The sequence below is a fragment of the Pezoporus wallicus genome, unplaced genomic scaffold, assembly GCF_028554395.1.
Source record: "Pezoporus wallicus isolate ANWC-B61680 ecotype Strahan unplaced genomic scaffold, APGP_CSIRO_Pwel_v1 contig_2492, whole genome shotgun sequence".
Lineage (NCBI taxonomy): Eukaryota > Metazoa > Chordata > Aves > Psittaciformes > Psittacidae > Pezoporus > Pezoporus wallicus.
This window is the reverse complement of record NW_026637796.1, coordinates 2,462,155-2,477,659: the sequence shown is the minus strand read 5'-3', so window position 1 is coordinate 2,477,659 and position 15,505 is coordinate 2,462,155. Positions and strand designations below refer to the sequence as shown.

The window sequence follows — 15,505 nt, the reverse complement described above, 5'->3', positions numbered from 1 at the left end:
TATAAACCAAAGATTGCATTTTCGTTGTGTATATGCAACCTGAAGGAAGAATAATATTTAATCTATTGAAAGCCAACTAATTTGTGCTTTAAAGTGATTGCAGTTATCTGTCCAGGTGTCTTAAACTGTGTACCTAGCTCAAAAAGAAAAAATTGGTTTTACTGTGTCTATAAAGCTGTTTTAGTGGTGTTCTTACATATCAGTACTAAAGATGAAACTGTGAAATTCATTCTTAAATGAATGGTGTTTACCAGTTGTAAATTAGGCAAGTGAATAATCTTTCTTGTTAAGTATCAGTTTAATTCTTTTATTTCCTTTTATTGCATAAGTCAGCCATTCATTCATCACTAGAAGTATTTTTCCTCTTTCATAGTGCAGGTAGTGCACAATAGTTAGCTTACCATTTCAAGTAAATTTTATTGTTTGCTTTCTCATATTTAAGATAACTCTGCAGTGATACGCATTTCAGAAAGTATGGCTATTTTAAAGGGTATGCTGTTTCATAAAGCCAGTTAAGGACAGATCAATATAGTTACAGCAGTTTAGTGTTTTGCATTCCCTAAGAGGAAAATTGATTTAGTATAAGGGCAAAATAGTCCATAATATAAACACTAAGTATTTATAGTTTATATAACCTTTAAAGATTCAGGGAAGGGAGGGAAGAGTAAAAATCCTTAGTAGTCAACACAGTGTATTTCCTTTTATCATTGAATGGCAAAAGTACTAGAATTACAGGGAAAGGAAATCCTGCATACTGATGCTTCATAACAGCAGTCTTGCCATGTTGTAACAACTATGTAGCTATAAATAACTTTTTAAGTGATATTCAGGTATGAAATTTCAAATAATTGTTTCACTGGATAATATATATGATATAGGCATAACATTACTTTCCATTTCAGCAAGTCTGCTTGGGAAATTCTTATATATAACCTTACCACAGATAAGATATTCTCACCATAGCAAGGCAATCAATCAGTTTAGAAAAAACATGTAATTTTAAGAGAGAAATATGTAGATTGAAATTATGAATTTTTTCTCAGTTGGGGAGAAGAATTTACACATGACAGAACTAATTTGTTACTTTGTGTAACAAAGAGAGAGGTCTCTATAGCATTGGTGGTGTTTGGGTTTTTTTTGCAGCAGAGCTGTATACTACAGGAAGTGAGTATAGGATTTGAATTTCGTAAATTTAAAACATCTTTTTAATTATGTGCTTAATCATATATAGCATATATAGTTATTTGTAATTCCTTTATTGTCTTGTAATTCTTCCTAGTGCGTTAGTTTTGTGCTTTAAGTATTTTAGATGAATTTTGAGTTCAGTGTTCGTGCAGTTTAAGATGTGAGTAATGGTAATGAAAAATTTGCTTTATATTTTTACCTGTATCTCTAATCTCATGGGGGGAGCTGTACTCAAAACATGTTTTGTTCACTCCCTTTGTTAAGAATGGATAAGCTGTCGGGCAGACTGTGTAAGTCTGCCTGACAGCTGGTATATTTCTGATGTTAAGAAGTTAATTAAACAGGTTTTTTTATTAGTGTAAAATATAACTTCTTATGGACTGTGGGAGAGGGGGGATAAAACTACTTTCATCTATGTAGTTTTCAAAGGGGTTTTCTCCTCCCATGTGAAAACCCTGTTAATACCCACTAGAAACAAATAATGTGTATCAAAAAAATCCTTTTTATAAACTTCTTGTAGAAGCTGTGGAGTTACCTTACTTCTTCGTTCCTCTGTAACTTACTACCCAGTTACAAGCCCTAAAAGCACAAAGCGATAGAAACAGCTCTACTATTTTGTGTGTATCAATCATCCTTCTTCTTTTCCATATCAAATAACACAGGTAGAAAAGCATTTTGATCAGGTCTTTTGTCATTACAAAAGCTTTAGATCATTATGTGATTCATTTAGAGGAGAGCCACTGTAGAATTAATCTATTAGTATAGAGCTTGGTGGCATAAGGAGTACACAGGTTCCAACCTTAGTACCAGATCTTTCACCAAAGGCTGCATCTGAGATGCAAATAGATTATCTGGATTCAGGGATCAGAGCTAGTCGGCTATGATGCTGTTGACATCATACTCCTGTGTGGTGTTTGTAATCAGCATTAGCTTGAATGATTGTTTACTGGGCTGGTGAGGTTTGAATTCTTTTGCTGGTTTTCGTCTCTTTGATTTTCTGTACTGCTGCTGTTTAACTTTCCTGCATTCCTGAGGTGATGGTCATCACTTTGGATTGGTACACTCTTTAAAATTTCCCAACAGCTGTGCAGACTCTGGTATAGCAAATTTAAGTCTATTAGCAACAGCTTTGTTTTTCTTGACTTTTTGTGAGTGCCTTCGTAGCAGTCCACAGACCTTGAAGGCACAGTGGATATCAGGCTAAAAAATACCTTGAGCATACCTAGCGTGCAGAATATTGCATCTGGTTCATTTCATCCAGGCATGCATTAAAATATTTCAATTAGTTTACTGCAGATTTAAGTATGGAAATTTATTCAAATATAAAATGTATATTTATATTGAATGTTAAATACAAAGAATATGTCAGAATTCATCAGTTGTGTCTTAAGCTTGAATAGCTTAATACGATATCTGTAATTGATTTTAAGACAAGGTCTGAATGTACCATGTGGTAGCTACTCTACTGCTCTGTATGAACAGCCTTGGAGTAGTACACTGTAAATTCCAGTCTAAGCCTAACCCTCCCCACCAATTTTCAATCTACAGAAAACTTTGATTATGTCTTTTTAACTTTCACCTCAGTCTTACTGACCTCTGGGGCTGTAAGTTCCTTAGGACCCCCAACTGTGCTGTGTATTTTCTGTGTATCTCCTATCACAACATAATGCAAACTGTAAATAAGGACAGCTCATAGATTCCCTAGTACTGGCATGATAGTAGTATGATACTTGAGATTAGCTGAAAAACTGTAAAAAGGTCATTTTTGCTAGATACAGGCACGAATTCGATGAAAATAAAAAACTTTGTTATTGAAAGAATAGTTATTTTACAGGGGAAAATCTCTAGCCTCTTGTTTTCTTCCATGCCGCTGCTAAAATTCTTTCATTTTCCTTGATGCCTGTTACACCTTTGCTTGGGCTGTCTGTACGCATTTGAAAAGGGTTAGCGCAACACAGTTACTTGGCATAGATGAGGCAGATTTAATGTGGTAAGCTTGAACAGTAGATGTTGTAATGAAGAGGCTTCGGCATGGACTTTACAAAGTCACAGGGGATTCCATCTATTTGTTTGGAATAGATGTTCCCCAGACAAAATGCGCATTAGTGGTGACATTTGTATGGGTAAACAAATTCATTGCACTAAATCCAAGACATCTTAAAAGTAAGTCAGGGAACATCAGTGCTATAATCAGAGATCTAGCTGTGGTGAAACATGCCTATGTTGTTTCATATTAACAAGTAAAGATGCGGTAGTATTTGTCTAGCAGGCTGTACATGTCTTTGGGCTAGCATAGGTGACACTGAAGTCTGTGCTCCAGCTTCTCGTGTCTTTTGTTTCTCATGCTAGTTAGATTAAGGCTAATGCAGATATATTTGTGTTTACTTGAACCTATGCCTTTTGATTGCAAGATTGTAGTTCTGGCAGTTGCTAAAATTCTTTTTGGCATGGAGTAAATCACTAGCCCTCAAATTCACATGCCTGTATACCCTTTCTGTGCTCTTCTGTCTCTGCAGAGTCACTTTTTTCCTCTTGCTATTGTCTTCCCTTTTTGTGGATTATGATACACATTGGATTTTTAGCAGTCTCTGTTGTCACCTTCTGTGGCTTCCTCCTTTTATTTATACTCTTCCCAGCCTTTGGAATAGTGTCCTGATTTTTACTCTTGCTTACTTTTTCCAAGAATCCTTTCAGCATCCTTCTTTTCAACAAACCTCATTCTCTGTAGCTGAGGTTCTTGTCTTATTAACTTTGAAGAAGGAAATATTTTACTCCTTACAAAATACATGAAATCGTGGAACCTGGTGTATTATTATTTTAGCAAGTTTTGTTCTGGTCTTGGTGGGCAATAAAACATCGGCTAGCTTGAAGACAACAATGTGAACAACCAGATTGTTAAAAAAATAGATTTTAAATTATTTGGAAACATTGTATGTAAAAACTGCAATGCAGGAAGCCATCTTAATGTGGCAAGGAAGTTGTAAAAATGCAATTTATCTTGATATGTAATTTGTTCAAGGGGAGATACGCTCTATCTTCTCTGATGTGTCTGACCTAAGCTATTGACTACCCTAGCCTAAAGATTTGAAATTGCAACAGATCTTCTAATTATGTTATTAACCAAAAAAAAAAAAAGAAAAATACCTTCAGATCTTGTGCTTATTATGCTGTCTAGCAAATACAGTGTCCTGTCTCAAAGTAGGCAATTAGCTTATCTTTTGGCTGCATAGGACTTTTTTGGTTTTAATTAGGAAGTCCAGGTACTGAAGATTCATCTGTTCTAGTCAAAGAACAAATGCTTTTACTGTTTTTTAGTAATAGTGAAATTTACAGCTTACTGGTGATTCACTGGAGTAAATTCCATATGCTTCATTTATGATTGCAGAGTTTTGATTTGATCAGTCAAACGCTGGCTTTTGATTTCATTGGCATTATACTTGTGTTTGCATTACAAGAATGTGAGCAGGTGGATGGAGAGCACTTGCCTTATTTCTCTTCCTTTTATTGTCTTCTCTAAACACAAGGCAGTTGCACCTATTTTCCTGCACACACATATTTATTTTCATCACTTACATCTAGATTGCTTCTATTATTTTGAACCTTTTTGAGGTGTGAAATAATGAAAAAAAATTAGTACTTCTGCTATTTTTCTTCATTGAAATTTTGGGATACTTACTTTTTTACTATCTGTATCTATTGAGAAGTTTGAATTGCTTTATTGATTTTTCTGGTTATTGTCATATTTATAAAGTTAATATTCTTTATGCATGCATTCAGGTTTAAAATGTTGGTGTCAGTTACTTCATTTTCTGAGAAACAAAGTGGTGTTCAGTGGAACCATGGCAGTGAGGAGAAAACCATGTGTTTGGGTTTTTTTCCCATCTCTACAGTTTTCCCAGTGTTTGCTACTTCTAATGCTTTCATCCACACTCAGTTTGTGTTAGAGAAACATATGCAAAACAGAATTTAAGTCAGTTCTATGCATAAGTTATTCTTGCTCAGTTCCTATTTTGCACTGCTTTCAGTGCATCTGTGAAAGCCATTTGGGTTGGTGTGTAGTACTGCCCACAGATTTCAACAGTGTAGATAGAGCATTTGCTTTAGAAACCAAACTAAAAGGTACCCTGTTTATGCAGTTATGTTCTGCATCACCTTTGCCATTTCCCCCCCAAAACCTATGGGCTGTTTTCATCTTTTTGTGAGGGTATGCAGAAGTCTCAAAGATAACGTCACTCTTTGCAAATGGCATCTAAGTTAATGGATTAAAACCCAGCTCATCGCCTTTGCTGAGAAAGAGCAAAAGCTCTGCTGTGGAGCTGGCTGCAAAGCACATCTTATTTGCTGTCCCTTTTTAGTGAGACAATGACTTAAGGAACTAAGGAGAAAGGAGAAGAGCTGCACTTTTGGTAGATGGAGTGGGGAAAAAGAGACAGAGCATATAAATCTTTTGAAAAACAGACTTCATTTGTTGATACTGTGAACCAGCCACTTGAGTAGACATAGTAGCAGTATATTTGGGGTATTCTCTCCATCAAAATTTTGCACATAGAAATGCTGTTGTAACACTTCCTGTCTGCTTTGTCCAGTCAAAGCTCTAGTAACCAGCTGCACTTCAGCATGTCTAGTCTGGTCTAGTGAAAGGTGTCTCTGCCCCTGGCCAAGGAGGTTGGAAGTAGGTGAGCTTTAAGGTCCCTTCCAACCCAAATCATTCTATGATTCTATGTTGCTTCTGTCAAACAAAACCTGGCTTTTTAATGAAAGGAAATAAGCTTTTATGTGCTGCAAGAGGTTAGAAAAGAAAAAGTGGTATTGTATAGAAGGCCAGCATCTGTACTACATAGCCTTGATCTAACTGCATCACTCTTATCATGCAGTAAAATTACGTTTTTGCAGATTCATAGGCTTTCAAATTACCTTGCGGAGAAGTTGACCTTTTTTAGAAATACAGCTGAAGTCACAGCTGAATTAGGTGAACTGATTGCGACAGTAGAACAGTGTTAAATACAAGTGAATTTACACAAAATTTTCAGAGAACTTTTTTAGACAATTTTACAGTTATTTAAAAAAAATAGAATTCATTTCAAATTTTGGATTTTGTTCCTCTCTCTTTGTTCCAAAATGAATAGCTTGAAATGTGTATTTGATTTTTTTTTTTTTCTTACTCATAATGAAGTCTTCATGGCTTCATTTTTATTTCAAAAACAAGCATGGAGACTTTTAGCCTAGAAGATGCCATCCTAAAAATAATTTTAAATGCATAAAAATCATGAAAAACACATTAACAACCTTTGTTATAGCCAAGTTAATACTTACTGGAATTTATAGGTTGTTAGCTAATAAGTAATTGCTGTAAAATAACCTTTGTAACTCCCCTTTAGAATGAATATCAATGCTTTAAAATAAGTAAAATAACAAATCCTGTTAACAGGAACAGATAGTGTTTCTTCCCAGTAAAACTGGAAGAACACTGGTGCCTCTCTTGAGAGAGTAAGTTTATTAAAAGTGGGAGGAAGGAAGGCTTGTATGTGTTGTAATTTCGTTTATTTTTATATTGAAAACTGTGCTGTGGCTTTAAGCTACAACAATGAACCCTGAAACAGCAGCAGGAAGAGAGGTGTGTATTGAGCTCTTCAATGGTTGTCATCATAAGTGCTTTAACTTTTGAAACTCATTTCTGGCCACTTTACTAGCCCAGTTAGTTGCTCCATTTCTCTGCAATGAACTATTAGATTAGGCAGAGCTCTTTATTCCAAACATTCTATTCCAAGAAATAAAATCCTTTAGAAATGAATGGTTTTACAGCATGGCTTATAATTTTGGTTTCAAAAGGCATACTCTTACATAAATTCTTAATTAGCCAAAGCAGTTGAAGAAAGCTAGCATCTTTACTATATGAATCAGCAGGGTAGTAAAATGTGTAGCTAGCATGGGAAAGATCTTGTCCTTAGGGTAACTTTATTTTTATAATCACCATGAAATTGTACCATACTTAATAAAAATTGGTCAGTGCTAGATGGGATCTTTTTGACATAAATAGGGAAAGAAAAAAAGGACTTAAGAAAAGTGTGACTGAAGTTTAAGACTGCAGAAAGGAAACCCTACCAACTGACAGTCTAAGATATTCTTAACAGTATTTCCACTGAACGTTTTAAAAATACTCTCTTAAAGGAATCTGCAGAAAGGGTTCTTTGGTACATTTATCTTGTGTGCTGAGAGCCTCAGTCTTTAATGTAATTTTTTTAGTAGTATGTGTGATGTTCCCCTCTAGCCAGTGTATAGGGGAAATTCATACTACGCTTAAATTTGAGTTGAGAGGCAGATCCAAAAGGAGCAGAGCTGCCTTGATACTCAGTGCTGCAGGACCTCATGGCTGACTGTTTTCTTAGAGCATGGGATTCACAGGTCAGTGCTAGATACCCAGGTTTCCTCTCTCTGATTGGAAGGGATGTAGGCCAAGAATTTTGGAAGCCATTTCAGTACTACTACTGGGAGAGAGAAAAAAAGGTCCTCCCCTTTCTCTGTTCTTTCCTTGCTGTGTATTTGCCAGAGCTGTCATGGCTGTGGCTAAATGGAACTGTGAAACAGATTTGTAAAACAGTTTGTAATAGGTATAAATAGCCTTTGAAGCTCTATCTTCCCTTTTTTGCAAGTATCTCAACTATTGGACTCATTCATGTTCTCTTTATGGACCACTGAAGCTTCATCTTTCTTTCCTTTTTCCTTCCTTGTGGAAAATGGTTTGTAAGTTAATGGCTGGAGGACAGGTATATAGGGTCGGACTTCTTCAGGCGAGACCTAACTCTTTTCTATATCTTAAGTGCTTTATGGTGAGTAGTAGAAAATAGATGCCGCTGCACTTATTTTTCCTTACTGAACAAGACTGGTGACTGCTGCTGAGTTCTCTGCAAAACGCACATGTGTGCAGTCTGGCAATGCTCTAGTGAGGGTGCAGTCCAGCAAACTGCTGGCTCGGGTTTTTCCTTCTGCGTGCTAGTTTGTTGCTACATCAGCTCTATCTGCACAACTCTTGGTTAGATTGTGATGTAGATCAATCCCTGATACCATGTAAAATTCTTTCTATGACCAAGAATAGGGTTAATTTGAGGAATCTGGGTTAAAATATGGTTCAACAAAAAAAAAAAAAACACCAAAACCCCAACCTTTGCCAACATAATTGAGGATGTAATGGATTGTGATAGGGAACATGAATTTCCTGAGCATTTTCTTGTTGACCAGTTCTTTCCACTTGTTTTTCTTTTGCAGGCCTGGTGGTTTACGAGTTGCTTTCTCTGAGTACTTGTTGCTCATTCACTGTGAGAATGCCATCGGGTTTTGCCAGTGTAATGTTTTTTTGTGGTTACATGGTTACATTTTTCATGTATATGAGTTCATTGACTCACTTTCCAAAATGGCCACAGAGAATACTTGTTTCAGTTTGTCAGAGGGCCAGTGGTGAAGCGGAGCAAGTGACTCAGGTGGGCTGAGAAGAAATTGACGCAGCTTAAATAAATGGCTGACCGCAACTTCAGAGCGCGCATGCAAGATAAAGTCCTCCAAGGGAAGTAGGCTCATTTCTGATCCCTCACTAGATACCGGTTTAAATCCAGTACAGGACATTTTCTGCTGAAAATTCAGACTTTGTTTTTGAGGAGCTGTCTTGAAATTAGTATCTTAGACTGAGGCCTGAGCTAAGTCTCTTGGTAGATTTAGCCCTGAATGTGCTACCTGAGTTCATGACATTGTGAAAAATGTGCTTGCATTGTGGAAAAGTAAGTAGTAATGAGTTAAAGAGCTGTGAGCAAGAGGAAGTGCTTCCTACAGTGCACATTATTAGGATTCATTTCCTTTATGTCCTATGCCGGTGCATTCCCTTTGCATTTTCTCTGTTCCTTTTCTCCCAAGGTGCTGCGGGAATGGCTCAGAATAATTTTATTTCCCATCCACCCTTGTTTTTCCTGTGTTGGCTTCTAACTTCAGACACGAGGCTTCATGCAGTAGGAGTGGTGGTATATTGATGTGTTTCTTGATTACTTCTTTTTCCCCCTGCTGCATGCCCACACGCTCTTACTAGCACCATATATGCTGAGTTTTGTTCTAGCCACTTTAGCCTAAGTGTGAAACAAGACTTTAACATACGTGTGAAGTAAGACTTCAACATGTGGCAGTGAGATGTTTGATTCCTTATTGCATCCTTCTGTTGCTTTTTTAGTTTGCAGGATCTTGGTAGATGTCTGTTCTTTCTTAACCACTTGACAATGCTATAGATACCACCACTGGACTGATCTTTCTGTGTCTGTTGGTCGAAGAGTACAATATTAAATGATCGTACCTGTTTCACAAGGGTTTAGATTAGGTTTGAAGAGAGAAAGTATGAAAATTAAGAGGAATAAAATAGCAAGGGAATGTATATTAAATCATGTATATCATTTTTTAAATCACATGTGATTTTTATCATCTGTAGACAGAATCACTGTACCTCAGTATCGTGTGAACTAGGATTTCTGTTATTGTTTTCAGCAGAACCTCCAACAGCAGCCATACCTTATCATCTTGTCAAACTATGGAGCCCTGTACCTCAGATGAATTTTTCCAGGCTCTCAACCACGCTGAACAGACTTTTAAAAAGATGGAGAATTATCTTAGACACAAACAGCTGTGTGATGTGGTGTTAGTTGCTGGTGATCGTAGAATTCCAGCTCACAGGTAAGCTTATTATAATCTGAAATAAAATTCATATTTGTTTACAAATGCACCTTCAAGGTGTGTCCTGTGTTTTGTTTAAGGAATGTCAGAACATCCTGAACAGTTTAGAATACTTCAAACACACTTATGTTTAATGGATTTTTTGGAAACTAAGAGTTAATGGTTTTTTTATATGTGATACAGCATCAAAACAATTGTGATGTTTTCATGTTCTCCTTTTTCTCTTCAAGCATATAGTAATATATTTGTGTAACAAAATAAAACCCCCAAAAGTCCCAAATGCATCTCCAGAATATTCTAAGTAGTAGTGGTTTCTATATCATAGAATGATGTAAAAAAAAATTTTAGATTTAATTTTTTCTTTGTATTAACCAATGAAGTTGTTGGAGTCATAATTAGCAATAAGGACAGTCGCCTGTCCACATAAAGTTTATTTGCTCCTGTAGTAAGAAGAGTCCTTTGATAGTATAATACTGAACAGTGACAGTAAATGTTAGATGGCTAAATTAGACCAAACATTGCCTTGCCTGTCTGTGTAATGAGCAGATCATATAGCATGTCTCTTAAAAGCTAGGAAAATTCCAAAAATAGTGAAACAAAAGTATGAGTAAGTGAAGCACATTACCATATTTAATGCACAGTGTTAATAGCTCTAATAGGACCCTAGGTTTAAGTAAGCTGTCTTTTCACAAGAGGTCCACAACAGAAATAACAACCTAAAGCTTTCCTGTTTTCCATTGCTCATTCCTACCCCAACAATGAAACTACAGGTTAATGCTGCAAGAGTAAAAAGATGGGAAGAGGTTGCTCGTTTGGGTTTGGTATTTTTCTTGAAAAGCCAGATCACTGCTTTAATTCAGGTATAATCCACACTGTTGTGCTGATACAACTGAGGGATTGATAATACATGGGGATGGGAACTGACTTGAGCATAGAGGCAGTTATACTGTAACTTGGTATTGCTCTCTAAGACTTCGTTTTATAAAACTTCATTTTTAAACCATCGAGACTATCCCTGATTTTTTCAAGGTGATTTAAGTAAATCTTACTGCAGTTACTGCTAAAACGTGTGGTCCTGCTCTCCTCCCTTCAACCCCTAGCCTGAATTCCTTTGTAAACACTTAGAGCCACATAGTTGTGGATGATGTTGAATCTTTTTTGGAGAGACACTATGGTGAGCAAGACGATTTGTTTTTCCCTGTGGCTACAGAGTTGCTAAAGATTGGTCTTCAGTTTGTTCAAATTAGTTGCAAAACTGCATTGTCCCTGTGGAGAGTGAATCAGATGAAAACAGGGAATGCAAACACCCCTCGTGGATTTGCACCCGCAGAAGTAATTTGGAAGTCAAAGAGTTTTGGAGTGCTATAAACATGAAAAATAGTGATAAAGAATATAATATATTATTAATTAATATTATCAATTTGTTATGAAATAAGGAAATAATTTTACTTTATGTGGCTGTGGTAGCACCTTTGCAGCATACAGTTCTGGAGTATGGATTATGTAACAGTTAAAAAGTGCGGAAAGGGTGCAGGGGACAGCTGCGAATGTCTGCAAGATACTTATTTTTTAACTAGAGAAACTGAAAGACTAAATGCTGAAAAGTTCTATAATGGGCTTCATACCTGTTTCTTGTTTACTTAGAGAACTGGCTTTGCTCCATGGTTGTATCTATTTCTGTAATGCTGTAGGCATACGCTACCACCTGTTGTTTGCTATGGTCTTAGAAGGAAAAACATCTTGCTGTAGTTGGTGTTTTGTGTTTTAAATATGCATGAAATTGAAGGCCAAAGAAGAACACCTCGTGCTTGTAGCAGGAGGTGGGAGGCTTATGATTGTCCTTAGCTCACTCCATAAGGTTGGAGAAACTTGGAAATAAGCTTTGCCTTTTGCACAGCAAGTTCTTTCTCTTACTGTTCTACTTTTGCAGGGAAACGTAGCAATAACTACAGTCTTCACCTGAGTATGTCCAGAGTACCTCACTGAAAGCTGAACTTTTCCTTAGTGGGAAAGAGAAAGATGAAAATCCTAAATTCGGTTCAGCAATTCTAGGAATTCAGTAAGAAGAATGACTTTATGTATTTGTAGCTGATGTTATAAGAAAAAAATTCTGTAGGCTTTTTTTCATTGCCACATCCAAGTTCTGACTTCTTCAGTATTGACTGCAGGCTGGAGCAGTCAGTGTATTTCAGAACACTACTGATTATTTATCTTAAAATATAATAATGAAAGATGTATTAAATACCTATTAGCTTAATAGCTTGGTGATCTAAGATGTCTAACAAAATAGAAAGTTAATTTACACTGAACAGCTTTTTTCTTTTTTTTTTTTTTTTTTAAGATAAAATGGGTTTTCTTAATATGAGGTCACATAGAAGTTTTAGGAGGGGACAGTTTTCATTATTATAAATCGTGCTTACTTATAGAGAGTAGTTTTCAGATTTTCTGTTTTGAACCTGATATTTTCTGTGTTCACTGCAATTTCAGATGTCTAAGTCATTAAATTCCTATTTACTATGTTCAGCTAACTGCTGTATCCATAGCAGAAGTTTGTTTTATTTTGTAACCTGCTGATCGGAACATTCACCGTAAGAAAAGGGTCTGTGTAAATTCTTAGCTGGAGAGGATTTAAAGCCTGCTCTGTAGCCTCTATCCAGCAATCTGAAAGTCTGTTCAGACACATTTTCTTTCTTCCTGTGGACACTGAAAGATGGAAGTACAAAAGCTATGGGAATGAAGGAAAGAAGGCAAATGGAAGCTTATGTGCTCTAGGGGTTAGAAAACTTGTCTGGAAGAGTGCAAATCCTGGTTTGCAGACTTTTTTTATCTTGAGGCTTACTTATCTTTGTACTTCTTTACCACGTTTTAATAATACTTCCTTTCTTTTATAGTCTATATTGCCTTAGTTTGTAAATCCTTCACCACAACATTTTTTTTTGTTTTTAGCTACAAGTTTTGTTTTTAGCTAAAAGTTTAACACAAAGTGTCTTCCTAAAAAGTCAAAGTATATAAAAAAGCAGTTGTACGATTACTTTATGTTAAAAAGGGTGCTATTGCTGCTAACAGCGTGGCTGTTTTGAAAAAATTCACAAAGGGTTTATTGTAATCAGCAGCAAATAGAAGCAGCAAATGAATTTTGAAACATTTGATTTCTCTTGAAGAGCTGTAATTGGAAATCATTTTAACATAACCATACTGCATGTATTTTTATGTGTTGCTTGCTTTTAAACAAATTTAATTTAAATAAATAGATATACATTAGTAGTGTGGGATAATACCACTTGCATATACTGTTTTTATTACTAGCATGCTTTGTTATCAAGAATAGAAACTAGGTGAAGCCACCAGTGTATGAGGTGCTTCATAATAGGATGCATAAACTATTCGGCATCACCTTACATCTTCAATGAATGCTATTAATGAGTTCCCTATTTTCAGGTGTTACACAGCCACAAACAAGACGTTGCCTAGGAATTGTCCCATTTATCTTTAAGATGTTAAGAAGTTTCACTTCATTCTGTCGGGTGAATCAGGTTGGGAGATACTAAATCTGTAAATTGCCAGGTTTGACAGCTATCAGCATTTTACTTAATAATTGCTTTGAAGACCTAGAAAGCTGTATAGATGATGCAGCTTGTGGCAGTTCCAACAAGAAGTACAGTATAATTCAGGCATGCCACTCTGCTTATATATATTTTACCGGCTTTCAGTAGAAAACTCTTCAAAATAAGCTGTTACGGTAAGTCTCTCTGGCTTTGGATTAGTACAAACCACAGAAATTAAAGACAGCAGCAGCAATAGAACCTCATGTTAGAACAGGGGCACGTGCTGAAACACCCAGATTTTGTCAGTGTTTAGCCCATAGCTGTTGAGTGTTTCTTCCAGAGAAACTAATTGTTCAGGCGTGTTATGGTCTCCCAGGTGAAAAAATCTGGTATCCATGTGTTCTTTTTTCTCTCATTTTTCCTGTGCACTGTAAAAGAGCAGCCAGCCTTCTGCATATAATCCAGTAGCCAAATTCCTGTAATCTTATCTATGCAGAACTGAGTACTTGGCAGTAGCTGGTCGTTCAGCAAGAAGGAGAGTCAGGATCGTTACATTCAGCATCCACAGTCATACAACGCTAAGTGCATTAAGGTTTTTTCTTGCCTTTTGGGGTGCATGTTTTCTTTTTGTTTTGGTCTGGTTTGGTTTTTACTGTTAAGTAGCTTCTCTAATGTCAGTGTATATGGATTTTAAAGGCATTTTGGTTTGGGCCAGTTATGGAAGAAATATCGCTCATAGGTGAAAAAAATAAAGGCACCGCAAACTCAGAATACAAAACTCTTCAGTTTCTAAACTGAGAAAAAGCACAATTTTATAGCATCAGTAGTTCCCAGTGAACTCTTAATAAGGAGGAATAAGTTAATTTTTGTGATGAATAAATAACACAGAGGTTATCTTTATGTTAAATACAAACAGAGCCACAATGGCTCTATTTAACAAGGAGATGTAAGTATAAGTGTAGTTTTTATAGTCATTGCACAGATTTTCTCTTGAAAAATCATATTTCTCACTTAGCTCTTTTAGATCTCTTTTAGCAAAAAGGTCAACTATGGATGGGGAAAGTCTTCCATGGATTCTTCAGTTACATGAAGGTATTGGCTGCTTCATGCTATATAATCTGTGTGTAGGAATACAGTTTAATTTCAGACAATCCATAAAAAGCTTGAAAGAAAAATTAGTTACTAGGTATGAGATTAAAAGATTAATGAACAAGTGGGTGTCAATTATTGTAAATGTCCTGGGGTTAGGACATTTTGTTACCAGCTAGGCTTAAAGCACAGCAGTAAAGTAGTAATTGATTTTTATTGACTAGTGGGAAAAACACTGGACAAGAAAAGGCCAGTTTGCTGGAAGTCTGCCTTTGTTTTCTTTTATGCTAATTGTGTCACCTTGATACATTGTCACTGTATCTTTCAATCCCCTTTCTTTCTTCAAGAGAACTTTTTTCTAAGTTAGTTGAGTTAAGAGAGAAGTGTGGTTACCTGTTTCAAGGCTTTTCATTGTGAACATGCTTCTTGGCTGAAATATTACAAAGTTGTTTTCATTATAATTTATGCTTTGGCATATTACTTGTGTCAGTCTGCTCCTCGGCTGCACACCCTGTTTTGGTGTATGGAAATCACCCTGGAAAGCAGTTAATACTGTGTAGCATGTATTCCTTCTCATGAACCCAAACACAAGCTTCCAAAAATAGAAATGGTTTGCATTTTAAACTTCCAGTCAGTTCTTTTGGAAGACTTTGAGACTGTAAATTACAGAGAGACATTTGCTGATATCAGACAGTTGGGAAAAGATGTTTGGAGCCTCAGGTTATTGGCATTTCTTCAACAGTTGTTGCTAGGATATGTACAGTCCATCTGTTTTCTAAATAATAGTGCAGCTACCTGAACCAGGTGCATTGCTGGGGGAAGGAAAAAGTAACACCACCACCAAAAACCCCAGCTGTGGTAAGATCAGGTCTTAGGTTCTGTTTCCCATCGCAGAGACCTTTCTTTTTCAAGCTCGATTCTGCACAGAAGTTAAAATCTTGACCTCTGGCAATAGTGACTTGAAGTTGTTTGGTTTGGTTTTT

At 36.3% G+C, this 15,505-nt stretch overlaps 1 protein-coding gene across 8 annotated transcripts in view; it reads left to right on the top strand.

The window, feature by feature from the left end:
- The window catches only part of KLHL5 (kelch like family member 5), a 57,947-nt gene that overhangs the window by 19,334 nt on the left and 23,108 nt on the right, over positions 1 to 15,505 (top strand). For 4 of the 8 annotated variants that reach the window (XM_057407591.1, XM_057407590.1, XM_057407588.1 and 1 more), the window contains one exon: positions 9,706 to 9,888. In XM_057407591.1, coding sequence (XP_057263574.1) covers positions 9,746 to 9,888 — 143 coding nt within the window. In that variant the 5' untranslated portion in view covers positions 9,706 to 9,745. Of the gene's footprint in view, positions 1 to 9,702; positions 9,889 to 15,505 lie in introns of all 8 variants that reach the window. The other 4 variants (XM_057407592.1, XM_057407589.1, XM_057407587.1 and 1 more) reach the window with 1 other exon arrangement.